Source organism: Pseudomassariella vexata, assembly GCF_002105095.1.
Source record: "Pseudomassariella vexata strain CBS 129021 chromosome Unknown BCR38scaffold_8, whole genome shotgun sequence".
NCBI lineage: Eukaryota > Fungi > Ascomycota > Sordariomycetes > Amphisphaeriales > Pseudomassariaceae > Pseudomassariella > Pseudomassariella vexata.
Genome location: NW_024467963.1, coordinates 883,233 through 897,006, shown reverse-complemented (window position 1 = coordinate 897,006; position 13,774 = coordinate 883,233). Strand labels below are relative to the sequence as shown.

Below are 13,774 nucleotides of genomic sequence, written 5' to 3'. Positions count from 1 at the left end.
ACGGCAGGATGGATGGTGGCGCTGTCGTCAAGAAGGCTGGAAGTGCCGCTGAAGGCGGCAGCAACATGGCAGGGACAGAGTCGAGCGTTACTGAAGAGGATGCGCCGGTAGCAAGGGCGAAGAAACAGCCCGACAAGCACAGTTTCGATTATATCTGGCGCTCCTTTGTTGCGGGTGGTCTTGCAGGGTGTGCTGTACGTTAATTTTGTATCCCACTCTCTCGCTATTTACATACACACAACCAATACTGACAAGATATGTGCATATAGGCCAAGACCACCGTTGCGCCACTCGACCGCGTCAAGATTCTTTTCCAAACCAGCAACCCGCAATTCGCCAAATATCAAGGCTCATGGGTGGGCGTCGCGCGGGCCATGCACGACATCTACGGCCGGGACGGCGTAATGGGCCTCTTCCGGGGACACTCCGCGACACTCCTCAAGATTTACCCCTACGCCGCCATCAAGTTCGTGGCGTACGAGCAATACCGCGCCCTGCTGATTGGCTCCAAACAACACCACGAAACGTGGATCCGGCGCTTCTCAGCCGGCGCGCAAGCCGGCGTCACGTCCGTCTTTTTTACGTACCCGCTCGAAGTCATCCGCGTGCGTCTGGCGTTCGAGACAAAGCATAGGAGCTCGTCGCTCGCAGACATATGCAAGAAGATCTACGGCGAACACCCCTTGCCGAAACCGCAACCACACACGGCGGCGGCGGCGGCGACGACGACGGTGGAAGCCGTGGTACCGCGGTCTGGCCTGGTCAATTTTTATAGAGGCTTCTCGACGACGCTGCTGGGCATGGTGCCATATGCGGGCATGTCGTTCCTCACACACGACACGGCGGGTGACTTGTTCCGAGGGCCTTCGATCCGGAAATACACCACTCTCCCCAAACCTGCCAACTCACCTCCTGACAAGCCAGCACCGCTGAAAGCATGGGCCGAGCTCGTGGCAGGAGGCATTTCCGGCGCCGTGTCCCAGACGGTCTCGTACCCCCTCGAAGTCATCAGGCGGCGAATGCAAGTCGGCGGCGCCGTTGGGGACGGACACCGCCTGCGCATAGGAGAGACGGTCGGTTTGATCTTCAAGGAGCGTGGCATCCCGGGCTTCTTCGTCGGGCTGACCATAGGCTACGTGAAGGTGGTGCCCATGGTGGCCGTGAGTTTCTATACTTATGAGAGGATGAAGACATTGTTCGGTATATAGACATGGAACACATACTAGATGGAGGGGAAAGAATGTGGAGTAAGGCGTTTTTTTGGTATACCTTGGGTAAAACAGCATCAGGGATTTGGGGGAGAGGGATTGTACAGCACTATTGTCATGATCATCGTCCACGTTGGCCAAATATGTAGGCTACCTATACTCTTGTCACATTAAGCGAAAACAATTAAGTTGACTGTCTCATGGGCCATAAGATGTGCAAATCTTACAGTCAGTCTACTCATACCAAATTGAGGACAACTCATAGCATCGCAGGTCGCTTACTCACCTTCACCCGCAACTATCGTGCTCTCCAGTCCCACTGACTCACTCAACTTATCCACAACCATCCAGTTCAAACAGATCCATACTGCTGCGACGGAATATTCCTTGTAAGTTATTTTCGTCCCAAATCCATTTTTATCATCGAGCCACTGCAAATTATGTTCTTCGTCTACGGGACGAGCAGCGTTCCCTCTCCGTACTAATTATCACTCTGACCGCAAACTTACTGCCTTCGGTCACTCAGTATCCGAGCATGAGCATGAGCATGAGCATGAGCAAGCAGCTAGTAATTCGGTTGCAAAAGTCATCCGTTCCCCTCTCACATGTTATGTTCACTTACTGTGTTAGTTCTCTCCACCGCTATTTGGCCGATTGAAAGACCAGAAACGTCGTGAGCACAGCTCGCAGTCTGATGGTCATCCCTGATTTACCCAACCGAGATGTGGTGTGCAGTAGCATTCTATTCTCTGCGAGCAAATCACCCAAAGCTAATCATAAATGCGGTAGTAGAACGTCGTTCTGACAAAATAAAATTGTCTGTATATTCAACTGCAAGCTATAGGCATTATGTGATGAACTACTGCGGGCTGCACCACATAGTTCTGTTTGTTAATTTGTTCTATTTGAATTCCAAACTGGGACGATTCCTCCCAACGCCTCTCAGGATTCCTACCAAATATTACGCCAGGGGAATATGCGTCCGAAAAACTTTGCCAAGGCAGATGCCGTCCGTCCATCCGTTTCGATCCATTAGGTCATGTCCCCCGTTCCCAGCCAAGTATCATTAGTCTGCCTTGATAGCACTACATTCCAACCCCCGTTAGTCAAAACTCACGAGAAAGATATGTGATGAAGGAAAGACAATAAACGTACCCATATATCCTCCTAACAAAAGCATACGCCGTCAAAAACCCCACGGTGCCCGTCAAAAGCCCATATACACAACACGCCATGAAGCTGTAGCTGAAGAAGAGCATCGAGCTCACGAACCCGGATATGTGCAGTTTCACAAAGTAGTACCAAACACAATAGAGAAAAACCCAGACGGCGCTGCCGCCGCCAACGAAGAAGGACTGCCACCACCAGTGGTAGTTCTCGGAGCAGAGCTGGATGTAGACAGTCACGACGGTGACCTCGGCAATGGTTAATATAAGGATGACCGACACCACGGCCAAGAATCCGAAAACGTAGTAGTATCCGCTCTTGTCTTGCCACACCGACTGGAAGACGAATAAGAGCTCGATGAAGATGACGGCAAAGGGGATGAGCCCAGCGAGCAGGATCGACTGCAGGCTCTGGATGTACCACGCTTGCCGCGGAACCTGTCGGGGAACGTTACTGGTTTTGGTGGGGTCTTCCCAAATGCCGGTTTTCACAAAGCCATACCAGGAACCAATGTACACTAGGGGAACCTGGATGCACAGCCAGAGCAGAACTATGCCGATCAACGTGCCAAATGGAATGGCTGTGCTGGAAGCTTGTGCCCAGACAAAGAGGTTGAGAATGAAGATCAGACCGAACATGAGACCAGGGAAGAGGGCCGCGGTGAGGAAAGCGTTCTTGCGGAAGTCCTGTCCATCAAACGTCTTGTATACCCTCGCCGAGAAGTAGCCAGAGAAGAGGCCGGCGAAGACGAAAAGTCCGACGCCGGCACTGATGAAACCGCCACGGAAGCTGGGGTTCAAAATGCCAATGGCGCTAAGAAGAACCAGGCCAAAAGCCATGAATAATAGTTGCATGCCTGACCCGACCAAGGGGGCCAGCAGGTAGCCATACTCCGGCTTTCTAAAGACATCGGCGTGAAGCAATTTCCAACCGGTAACGTCCTCAAGAGCCTCCTCGTCGGACGAAGTATCGGCATCGTTATCAGCCTCGCCCTGCTGCTCCAGAAGGCCAAGGCCTGAGGACTTCTCGGCGAACTTGGGACTGCGGATACCGGGCTTTCTTTTGCGTTTGATTCGCAACTTTCCATCTTCAACAATGCCTTCCTTATAACTCTTGATATCAGTTCTGATAGTCTTGGCTAGGATCATGAGAACGATGCCCGTCAATAGACCACAGATTATCAAAGAGTTGACAATGGCCAACCAGTGAATCTTGGAACCCTCTTCCTGGTTAACAAAATACAGATCCCACCGGCGGCTCCACTCAATAGAATCGTCCTCTCGGAAGTAAACTGAATAGGTGTATGGGATGGTGAGAGTGGCGTCGTCGTCATCGACCTCTTCCAAATCCTCGGGATAGTAGGAGGAGTGAGGATATTGGATTGTGAGGTCCGTGGTCTTGTTTGGCGCTAGGTAGAGTGCGAAATTTTCGTCCACATCATGTAGATCCACGGGGCAGCCGTTCTCGCGCTTATTACTAGGACCAATGCTCTTCGTGTAGACTTCGAAACCCACTACCACCTTGCCACCCTTGGCGCCAGCTCGGCCAGGGGCTTTGCGCCAGCGGACGACGATTGTATGGTGGTTATTGAGGAAGTACCGTGGCTTTCCCGTGCTTGACGAGTAATCCGTGAAGCCCAGCTTGAAACCGGCGGCATAGTACTTTCGTGATTTGTCGACCGTGACGAAACTGGTGGCTCCGGGAAGATTGTCCACAATCCATTCCACCACGTAGCCGTTTTTGACCATCTCTTTGGCTCGTCGGAGATCCTTCCGATTCACCTCTTGATTACACAGGAAACTGCATTCCTTGTCCTGTCCCATGATTAAATCCATATCCGAAGTGATGATGCGATCGCCACGAAGAACCTCGCCCAGGTTCAATGATATGCTCTGTCCACTCAAGAGCCCTCCGGCGGATTTCTTGCCCGTCGGAGGGCAGACGAAGGGCAGACCGTAATAGGCATATTGCAATTGGGTATTGTCCGAGTAGACCTTGTTGACCAGCAGCGGAATTTGCTCGTTGTCTTTGTAACTCTTGATAGACCAACCTGCAGCGCGCGAGGTGCAAGCATTAGCCCGGTAACTCCCACGTATACAAACTTGCGTCTCCGAGATGTCTAAACTTACCCGGAATGTAGAATCCGTGTGCCTGAGAAGAGAGTAAAAGAGACGATAGAAGCCATTTCAGGCCGGTTGTGCCGGATTTGCCCATCTTCAGCGAGTTCCCAAGTGTCCCCTATGACACCGACCAAATCGTGAAACAAACCGATTGAGCTGATGAAGTGCGCGTTGTACTGGTCACAATATGCGACCGGGGGGGAATGCTGCCGACCGAGACCGAATTGCGAGGTTCCTTAGAGTTTTCGTCCAAGGTTGGAGTTCGAAAAGACAAGCCAGGTCATCGATGAGAGGTGTGAGCTTACACTGGCGAATCTCCTGAACGTCCGTGGCTGAGGCGTTAGGCAGCGCCACCCAACAGCGACAAGGGGGCCGACGATGGAGCGTCAAGGCGTTTGGATTCAAGGTTTCAAACGAATGTAATCGGTACGGAGTACCCAGAAGACGTGAGCAAGTGCTGGTGCAGGATTGCTGTGTCGCGATTCTACGGACGGGAGGAGGCACGGAAAATCGGGGGGAGGGGGGATCCCAATCGCTGTGAGGCTGGACGCGCGTTATCCGTATGTATCAGCACCCGAGTGCTACAACCTGCAGAGTGAGAGTCGGCGATTGACGAAATTGGGCAAGGGAAGGACGGAAAGACGTGGCTGCCTGTCCCCTATTCCGGCTGCTTCTCTGTTTCTTTTAAGAGATTCGGAACAGATGGGTCAACTGGAGAGCAGCACCTTCGGGTTAATCAAGCATGGTTGGGGTTGGGGAAGCCAAGAGAAGCAAGTGGCTTCATGCCGATCGGTGGATGCAAACGCCAGGACGGTCCTTGGAAACAATTGTAATTCTAGCCGGCGGCGTCCCGCCTCCTAGCATGGGGTAACACGAAGTCCAGATGAACCCGATCCAATGAAATTACAGGAGCAAAGGGCACCTGCAGATCACGTGCGGCCCTGTGCCAAATTTAGTCCTCTTCCGAGTCTTGCAGCAGAACTTTAACCATCGCATCGTACAAAACTACTCTAAAATGCGCTGCGGTCTCAAGACCCTGAAATGTCACAGCGTTGACAAAATATTGCCAATTTCTCAGGTGGGACAAGTCCTGAACCGCCGTGGACGCGGATGCTCTGCTATCGCATTGCACATCGAAGGGTCCAGATACTCTGGGCAGTCCCGATTCCCGACGAACAGTCACAACCAAGGTGGAGTCTAAACGATGATCAGACGATCATAGTTCGTTTTGCCGGTGAATGAATCAGATAATATGTACTTTACTTCGCATAGAGTGAACTTGGACTATCCAGTATAGTTTTTATTTTTTTTTATTTCCGCAAGAGGGCCCGTTGCTCTTGATGCATATTTCGTTCTTAGCCAAAAAGTACAGTGTGAACATTGCCAAACTGTTTTATCTATCTTCCTGTAGTGAAAAGCTGGCTATAAGCAATCGTTGGGTATACTCTATGGCTATGCAAGGAAGAAAAGAAACCTACGCCATGCGACCATCGTGCAATCATTATATATACAGAAAAGGCAGACTGCTTGTGTTGCTCGAAGGGGAGGTTTCGGACGCCACTTACTCATAACACACATGAGTTTTTTCCATTAATTATGATGACAGCTTATTCCGGTGCGGGTTTGCGAGACGATGTCTGGATTAACTTAATTATGCCCCCAGTTGTTTCGATTGGGGGTGGAGGAATTATCTGGAATGACGGCGTTGAGCCCCGCTGTCCCGCATGTTGGGTGACCGAGGAACGATGCTTGGAAGAACTTCGTATATCGTGATTATCCCACTGAGAATTTGCCGGTTGTTGTTTGGAATAATTCCGAAGTTATCCCAGGTTTTCGACCTACTACAGATTGATTAGGTCGATCTCGCTGAAGTCAGGTGGCGCTCTTCCGTAGACGACCCTGACTTTGCTGTCCAAGGCAGTCCCTTCGTTCGAAATCCAAATGTGGTCACTGAATTCTCTAGTTCTCCGAATTTCATCGTCGCTGATCCCGATGTCATCCCTAGGGATCCAGACAGTCGGACATCTCGCTCGTAGAGCCGAGTGCATGAATGCGCGCTGGACGAGTACGTCTCTCTCATCTGGCGTGAGGTCCTCGATTTCGTCATGGAATCCGCCATACAAAGCGTCTCCGATGGCACGCTGCGACTCCAGGTCCTTCTTCCGCCGTTCTTCCCGGTATCTGGCCGCGCTCTTCACGCCTTGTTCCGCCTTGCCGTACGTCTTGTTCTTGATCGTCTTGCCAGCCTGCGTCAGACCTTTGACTGGTTTGAAATGGGTAAATTTTTTGCCGCGGTGTGCCTTTCCACCAACGCCGTCCGTTGTCGGCGCCGGGCCACTGCCACCAGGATGATGAGCTGGAAGGCCTTCCTTGTCATATGCATCGTCATCGTGGTCGTCATTCAGCAGACCCAAACGTTGATCTTGGGCTCGTTGGAATGCTTCATCACGCAGCGCTGCCTCGTCTTCGAAGGTGATGGGCAGGTAGCGAAACAATGGCCCAAATGACCGGTTGAGCATGATTTGGAACAGAATCGTCAAAACTGTCACGATTATCATGATGACGGCCTGGGGAAAGCCCGTGTCGACGTCTGCTTGAGCTTCAACAATAAAGAAGAGACCGATCAGGCAAATCTCCATCTGCAAGTTTCCATGTCAGTGATTACTGCTCCAAATGCCTTTAAGGTCTCAGTTCTGCTTACGACGTAGAGTCCAGCAAAAGTCTGGTTGATGGCACGTGGGTACAGAACGCCGCCTGTGTCGATGGTGAAACGGTTGACGTATAACATGCTGTACCTGTTGGCCATCCAGAGAAGACTGAACGTGACGATTGCGAAGACGCTGATGAGAGGCGCAACAACTAGTCAAATATTAGTCATTATGTCATGATGGAATAGCCAGAGGCTGAAATTATTCCAGTGGAAGTTGGCTGAAGTAACATGACGTTTCGGATTACCCCAGTGGGAGGTGTTCCTTGGAATAAGAAAAGTTCTCGTATGATCCCATTAAAAGTTCCCTGGGATAGTCGATGTTGTTTCGGACTCTTCCAGCGAAGTACGTCTGAGATAACTAGTCCACACCAAAGAGGGAGAAAGGGTTACTAACCAGAATAAACAAGAGCAATACAGGCAAAATTGGTATAAACAGGGCTAAATGGCTGTGTTAATATTCGAGTAGCGTGCAGCAGGGGACTGGATCCCCAGGGTCACTCACAAGTAAGAGCCCCATTTCACATTTGGGAGTTTGGTATTGGTGTTCCACTTGTTGCGTGCCGTGTTGTTGGTGATTTTGGCAATAACTAGCACAAATGAGGTCAATTTCGTCCTCTTCATGGATTCTGAGAGCCAATACATACCATACCAGCCCACTAAAGCTCCAATCTGCAAAAGGGTACCCGAACTTGTAGAAAGGGATTGCAGTATCATGCTACACACCGTCAATAATGGCCTCGAGCAGGGGATTGACGAGCCATCTTCCGAGCAATTTATACGTAAAAGCAAGACGCCCGGCAGAGGGGGACAGAAGAGGTCACTTACTATGAGAAGAAGTAATTGGCCGATTTCGGGAGATTAGTCGCCAGCAGCTCCGCAACCTTGCCCGGATTATTGAAAATCTTATCAAAGGTGTCGAAGGAGAAGGACGCTACGGAGACAACAAGAAACACTTGGACGAAGAGGAAAGCGAAGTAGAACATCTGCACCGTCTCTGCTTTCTGGGAACCTGTCTTGGCCCCCTTAAAGCCAGCAAGCAGGTCCATAATAACAGGCACTAGCCACAGCAGCAGGGCGAGGAGGATGGCCGGCAACACGCCAGCAAGGGCCTGGACAGCTTTGAGCACTATGACGTTGTCTTCAAGGAAGCCAAGCCATGGGAATTGGTCGATAAGATCCGTGATTTGGGACAGACTTGATGTGAAACCGACTGGGAGAAGTTAGCAACAGCCGAGTCCATTGTGGAACAACCTGGGAAAAGCTGCGAAGCATATCATTTCAAGGTTATACGACATTGAAGAGGTGAGGTGAAGGTGGGGACTCACCGGGAATGGCCCAAAGAATTATCATGCCGGTAACGATAGCCACAACGGCAATGGTCCTCATCCATTCAGCCCACCAGCTTATAGCCACTGGAACGACACATATTAGTAGCTGAGGGCATTCACCAACTCCTCGATTCACATACTGTTGTCCCATATAACATCATTGGGGGAGATCTCCACCATTCGGGGAGCCATATGTCTCGGAACATGGTGTGTCACACTCTGACAGGCCATGTGGGCGGCACTAAAGTCGACAATATCAGCATCAATTAAGAACAGCAGCAGTATCCAAGGTATTCCGTGTACTAGCACCGGGACAAACAGGTCACTCTTGGGCGGTTTTTTTTCTTGAGTTCGTCCCATGGAATTTCACTGGAACAACGCCTAGGACAGTCTGGGACAACTTGATGGTAACCCTGATGACTCTGGGATAGCCTTTGGGTAGCCTTGGGATACGGCAAAGTGACACTTGTCACCTCGTTTATCGTTTTCCAGGGACGTGGATGGGTAATGGATACTCACGCTTGGTGATTGAACTGGACGAAAGCCGATCTCATGAGAGGGTATCGTTCTGGGTGGTTTTGATCTTCCTCAATCTCAAGATTCAGCCGAGCCAGTTCTTCTCGGCACCAGTATATAGTGTCGACTTTCCTGTTCAATAGCGGAAGCCCGGGAAGGAAACCGGGAGTCCATTCGAAAATCGCGAGTCGGTGGGTCGGACGGTCCGACTTCTTCAGCCATTTCTCCCATTCTGCGCCCTCGTCGCCGGCTTCCTTCACCTCCTTGTTGAATGCGGGGGGGTACTCGACAGTATCTTCGTCACTGACAAAGATACCCTTGATCTTCTGCCAGACGGTCTTTTCGGTCTTGAAAGGAAACTCCTCGTCTTCAAGACCTTGCGGAAGGGGGGAAGCAAACCCACCGGGTGGTGGTTTCCAAAATTCGTACCACCGGGGTGTCTCGTTTATGTACATGGCATCGAGGTTGGAAGCCTTGCGAGTAGTGTTGCTATATTTTTTCATCTCAATGTCCCCATTGTTGGACAGAGAATACTGAGACGTGACAGAGTCGTGGTGAGAGTGAGAGACGCGAGTCGCAGTCGAATTTGGCTGTGTGTGGCCGACCAACCTGTGATGGTCGGAGCCTCGTGTAGGAGGCCGATCTTCGTCGGAGAATTGAATATGGCGCTGATCTCTGGCTGCTGGAGCAAGAGTGACAAAGCCGTTGGTCGTTTCCAACTCATCATCCACCTGACCTAGAGTCTTGCCCACGGCACCTACTCCTTTTCCTAGGCCCTGGGTAATCCCCCCTACGCCTCTTCCCAAACCGTGTGTGAGCTTCGAGAAGCCATGACTCAGCGCTGGAAGGTCGAAAGACGAACCCTTGTCTTGTGTATCCTGTATCTGCTGATTGTCAGCATGATATGAGCGAGATAATGGGGGTATTTTCTGTATGAAATGAGCAATGCTACAACGGAGCGGATCCACGGAATGAGCGGTGCAATAAGCACCACCGTCTGATGGAACGAGCGCCTGGCTTTAGTAGTCGTTTCCATGCTTACCTCGCGTGACTCCATCAAGCCATCATCGATATCGTGAGGGATCTCGTGCTTGTCCCCACTGCTGGCACCAGCGCCGCTCTCTGCCTGCAGCTTCGCCGCAGCGTCTTCGTCTTGTTGACGCTGAGCTCTCTCCTCCTTGGTTGGTCCTTTTGCCCTGGCTGCTTTCCGCGCCGCCTTCTCTTCGGCCTCCCTTCTCTTCAATTGCTTTTTCTTGGCCATCCGAATGAGCTCCGTTTGGGCGCCCTCCAGTTGCAAATGGACCTCGTCCCGCTTCTTGATCTTGTCCAATAGCTTGGTGAAGTCCCTGGTGAGCCACACGTTGCGGATTCCGCCCGGGAATACGTCAAAAAGCCCGCGCAGAGCTTCCTCGCTAAGCCATTTTTCCGGAACGGCGTTGACCAGGACCGTCGTGGCGGAAGCTCGAAGTCGGTGCTCCGCAGTCGTGAGATAGTCCTGGCGCACCTTGATGTAGATGCGCAACTCAGAGAAGAAGACACCACAAACCCATACAATCACGAGGACGGCCAGGACCAGATGTGCCCAATATCTGCGGGCACGCTCCGGTTTCACGTTGCCCCATGCTAAAGTATCGAGACCAGTAGGGTGGTCCTCCAGGTTTCCATCGGCGGCGGTAGCGTTGGAATTGATGTCCATGCTCTTGCCTCCATTGAAGTTGAGTGGTATCAGAATAGGAATGACGATTAGAGCTATAGGAACAAAGATGACGAGAAGCGTCTGTAGGTAACGAAGGAAGAAGTACGAGTCCAGACCGCATTTCTTGATGATTTCACGATCTTTAAAGCGCCAGAGGGCGTGGACCATGCCCCACGGGCTGTCGGGCGGTGGCTCCGTTCGTTCGCGATCGGGTACGAGGTACGTCTTGGGTTTGAATATTCTGGCGAGCTTCGTCCTGAGCAGCAAAAAGAGCCCCGTCTGAACGCCGAAGACGACCAACGAGGTCGTCAGCGCAGCGCTGAAAGCAACCAGGTTGATGCCCTGGCTCTTGGAGGCGGTCCCCGCCGAGCCCGTGTCCGACATATCGCGTGCGTAAAGGTCAAATCGTTCGGGAGTCGAAGTTGGAGGAGATCGAAACGTCGAAATTCGAGAGGATGGCAAAGATTGATGACCCTCACAGTCGGTATGCTAGGTAGTATGGTTTCGCACCAAATTCACTGTATTATTCCATGGTGGCAACGTGGACTCCCACTGTAAAAATCAAGAATAATCGTGGAAATACTTGTTTCTTCCACTGTCATAGACAGTAGCTGTGTAAAAGTAGTAGTAGTAGTAGTAGATGCGTATGAACCACGGGGTAGAAAATGGAACAGTTGAAGTAGAGCTCTGCGACTGAATCAGAGAGATAACCGACGCAGATTATTATTACATCAAGGGTCCAGGGTAGTAGTTTAGATCGTCCCAAAGAAATTCGAGCGGGCCAGACCGACAAAAACGCTACACGTATGAGCGGCAGCCGAGAAGGAAACTTCTATGGACCAAGGGTCAATCAGAGCGTCTATTGGTACTCTTGGTCGCGTGGAAGTGGAATTCATTGGCTCTGAGCTTCAGATACAGGCAAAACCTGGAACCGACCAGCATTGTGCGTCTTGACATCAGAGGCGCAGATTGGAGCAGCTTGACCAACGCTAGCCCCGCAAACCCCTGTGATTTAGCGGTAGTTGTTGAGTGGGCTAGTTCACGCGCGCTTGTTGCATCAGGTTGCAATTGCTCAATTGGTCTGACTTGGCGACGCTTTGTGCTATATTAAGAGTGTTCCAGGTGTTGCTTTATGACTCGATGCAGCTGTTTGCCTTCCGGCAATGTTTGTTGAAGAATATTTATTTGTTGGCATGCGTCGTAGGGGTGAGTCGAGGTACTTAAAACGTTTGGTTCCGAGTTTCCATTTTGGGACAAGTGGCTCTTGGCCTCAGCTCGCAAGAAACAATAAAGTTGGCAGGCTTTGCATAGGCTGACATGGGTAGACAATTACGCGAGCGACGAGATCGCGATGAGCTGCGAGTCGCCTTCATCATGCATTCGGACATCAATTGCCACCGGAGCTGGCTGATGCTCGCGGTGCACCTTTGACGGACGCGTTCAGTGACGCCAGTTTGCTGCACCTGACCTGCAAGCAGGTTCTGGGGTGTTACATACACAGTCGCGGGGAAGCTTGAATGCATCAGCCAATCTTGTCTGTAAGATGGCAGGGAGCGTTGACGCGGGAGTGAGGCTCAGTAGTCCTGCAACCAAACCCATGTCCTGCGGGGATATGACTTCGTGTACGCTGTTCCGGAGTACGGACAATTTGGTGGTCGTAATCGACATACCACGATCAATCGAAGAAGCTCAAGTTCTACCTGGGGAATTGCCAGCCAGGAGGCTCATCTCTTCTCGGCCTCCGCATACACCATGGCAGACTGCGACACCCAAGAAGCTGCAGCATACAGACGTTCCGAAACCAGCATCAGCGATTATTGGCGAGCTAATGGTTCTCGAAAGAGTAAAAGGCGCCTTGGAGCAAGTCGCAGAGCTCTATTCTGGCCCATGGTGTATGCCACGAATATACGAGGCTAAAGAATGTCAGTCTCCGTCTGGGAAACCTCGGAAGAGAAAGAGACCGGCATCAGAGACTACGGCCCGGAATGTCGCCGACACCAAGGTTTCGCCATATCTACCAACTAAATCACACCACCTCCTTGGTACTGTCAAATCCTTGCGAGACACCTTTTTAGCCACCGCGCCAACATTCGACGTCATGGTCATCGATCCGCCGTGGCCGAGTAGATCCGTGAAAAGGAAGAAGGATGGCTACACGATCGCGTATAGCATGGAGGATGCCGGGCGTCTACTTTCCATGATACCCGTGGCTTCGCACCTGGCGCCCACAGGACTGGTGGCCGTCTGGGTTACTAACAAGCCAGCTACCGTAGAGCTTCTCACATCCCCGAGGGGCATATTCTCCCAATGGGGCCTGGAACTCGTCTGTGAATGGGTCTGGGTGAAGGTTACGAGCTCCGGTGTGCCCATCATTGATATTAATTCAACGTGGAGGAAGCCCTGGGAACGGCTATTGATCGCGAGAAAGGGCGGCCATCCAAACCTGTCCCTGCAACCCAAGATCATACTGGGCGTCCCAGATCTTCACTCGAGGAAACCGAACTTGAGAAGTCTCTTTGATGAGATCATTCCATCCGGATACCGAGGTCTCGAAGTGTTTGCCAGAAATTCAACTGCAGGATGGTGGAGCTGGGGGGATCAAGCTCTTGTATTCCAGGAAAGACACCATTGGGTTCACAAGGGCGAGCCTGAGGGCTTTGACGGAGCGTCAATGGTAGCAGAACCCCAATCTAACAACTCCTGATATTTTCAGCTAAATATGCGTTCGTGCATGATTGTGTTGGGATAATGAGTGTTTCCCCTGTTTCATACCTGTGCCACTCTACACATCGCGCTCTCCATGCTCACCGCCTCAACAGTCGGAAGGCTTAACACAAGTGACTGCATGTGTGCCTGTCGACAAACCGGGTAAATTCCATTTGAAGGGAGCTTGCGCCACCTACATTACAAGTGTGACTTTCCTTAGTGCACCCCTCAGTAGACATCACAGTTGACAAGTCGTATTTGGCTTCAGTTTAAGACAGCCACGGCTGTCATAATTCCTCTCCCCCACAATCCGATTGACTCGC

At 51.4% G+C, this 13,774-nt stretch overlaps 4 protein-coding genes across 4 annotated transcripts; 2 read left to right on the top strand and 2 right to left on the bottom strand.

The window, feature by feature from the left end:
• Positions 1-65: 65 nt before the first annotated feature.
• BCR38DRAFT_344602 (mitochondrial carrier domain-containing protein) lies at positions 66-1,208 on the top strand (the record flags this gene model as incomplete). The annotated part of the gene is made up of 2 exons (XM_040856113.1): positions 66-194; positions 270-1,208. 2 exons carry the CDS (start codon positions 66-68, stop codon positions 1,206-1,208), a joined length of 1,068 nt encoding a protein of 355 aa, XP_040714822.1.
• A 1,106-nt stretch (positions 1,209-2,314) lies between these two features.
• BCR38DRAFT_344646 (putative multispanning membrane protein) lies at positions 2,315-4,589 on the bottom strand (the record flags this gene model as incomplete). The annotated part of the gene is made up of 2 exons (XM_040856116.1): positions 2,315-4,425; positions 4,505-4,589. 2 exons carry the CDS (start codon positions 4,587-4,589, stop codon positions 2,315-2,317), a joined length of 2,196 nt encoding a protein of 731 aa, XP_040714821.1.
• A 1,507-nt stretch (positions 4,590-6,096) lies between these two features.
• On the bottom strand, positions 6,097-11,313 carry BCR38DRAFT_222935 (uncharacterized protein). Its single transcript, XM_040854263.1, has 10 exons — positions 10,092-11,313; positions 9,053-9,933; positions 8,674-8,774; positions 8,531-8,617; positions 8,031-8,415; positions 7,850-7,920; positions 7,708-7,792; positions 7,600-7,643; positions 7,197-7,354; positions 6,097-7,134 (listed from the first exon to the last, which is right to left on the bottom strand). The coding sequence occupies exons 1-10, from the start codon at positions 11,127-11,129 to the stop codon at positions 6,337-6,339; spliced, it is 3,648 nt and encodes a 1,215-aa protein (XP_040714820.1). The 5' UTR covers positions 11,130-11,313; the 3' UTR covers positions 6,097-6,336.
• A 677-nt stretch (positions 11,314-11,990) lies between these two features.
• BCR38DRAFT_436059 (MT-A70 family) lies at positions 11,991-13,459 on the top strand. The gene has a single exon (XM_040860429.1). The coding sequence runs from the start codon at positions 12,289-12,291 to the stop codon at positions 13,447-13,449; it is 1,161 nt and encodes a 386-aa protein (XP_040714819.1). The 5' UTR covers positions 11,991-12,288; the 3' UTR covers positions 13,450-13,459.
• The last annotated feature ends 315 nt before the right edge of the window (positions 13,460-13,774 follow it).

What these genes read in the sequence shown, in the direction of transcription:
- BCR38DRAFT_222935 (XM_040854263.1), bottom strand. Translation starts at nt 11,129, where the DNA reads ATGTCGGACACGGGCTCGGCGGGGACCGCCTCCAAGAGCCAGGGCATC. An exon ending in GTCCAGTTCAATCACCAAGC is followed by an intron (nt 8,775 to 9,052) that starts GTGAGTATCCAT and finishes TGTCGACTTTAG; the next exon opens with TGCCGCCCACATGGCCTGTC. An exon ending in AGCTTTAGTGGGCTGGTATG is followed by an intron (nt 7,793 to 7,849) that starts GTATGTATTGGC and finishes CATTTGTGCTAG; the next exon opens with TTATTGCCAAAATCACCAAC.
- BCR38DRAFT_436059 (XM_040860429.1), top strand. Translation starts at nt 12,289, where the DNA reads ATGGCAGGGAGCGTTGACGCGGGAGTGAGGCTCAGTAGTCCTGCAACC.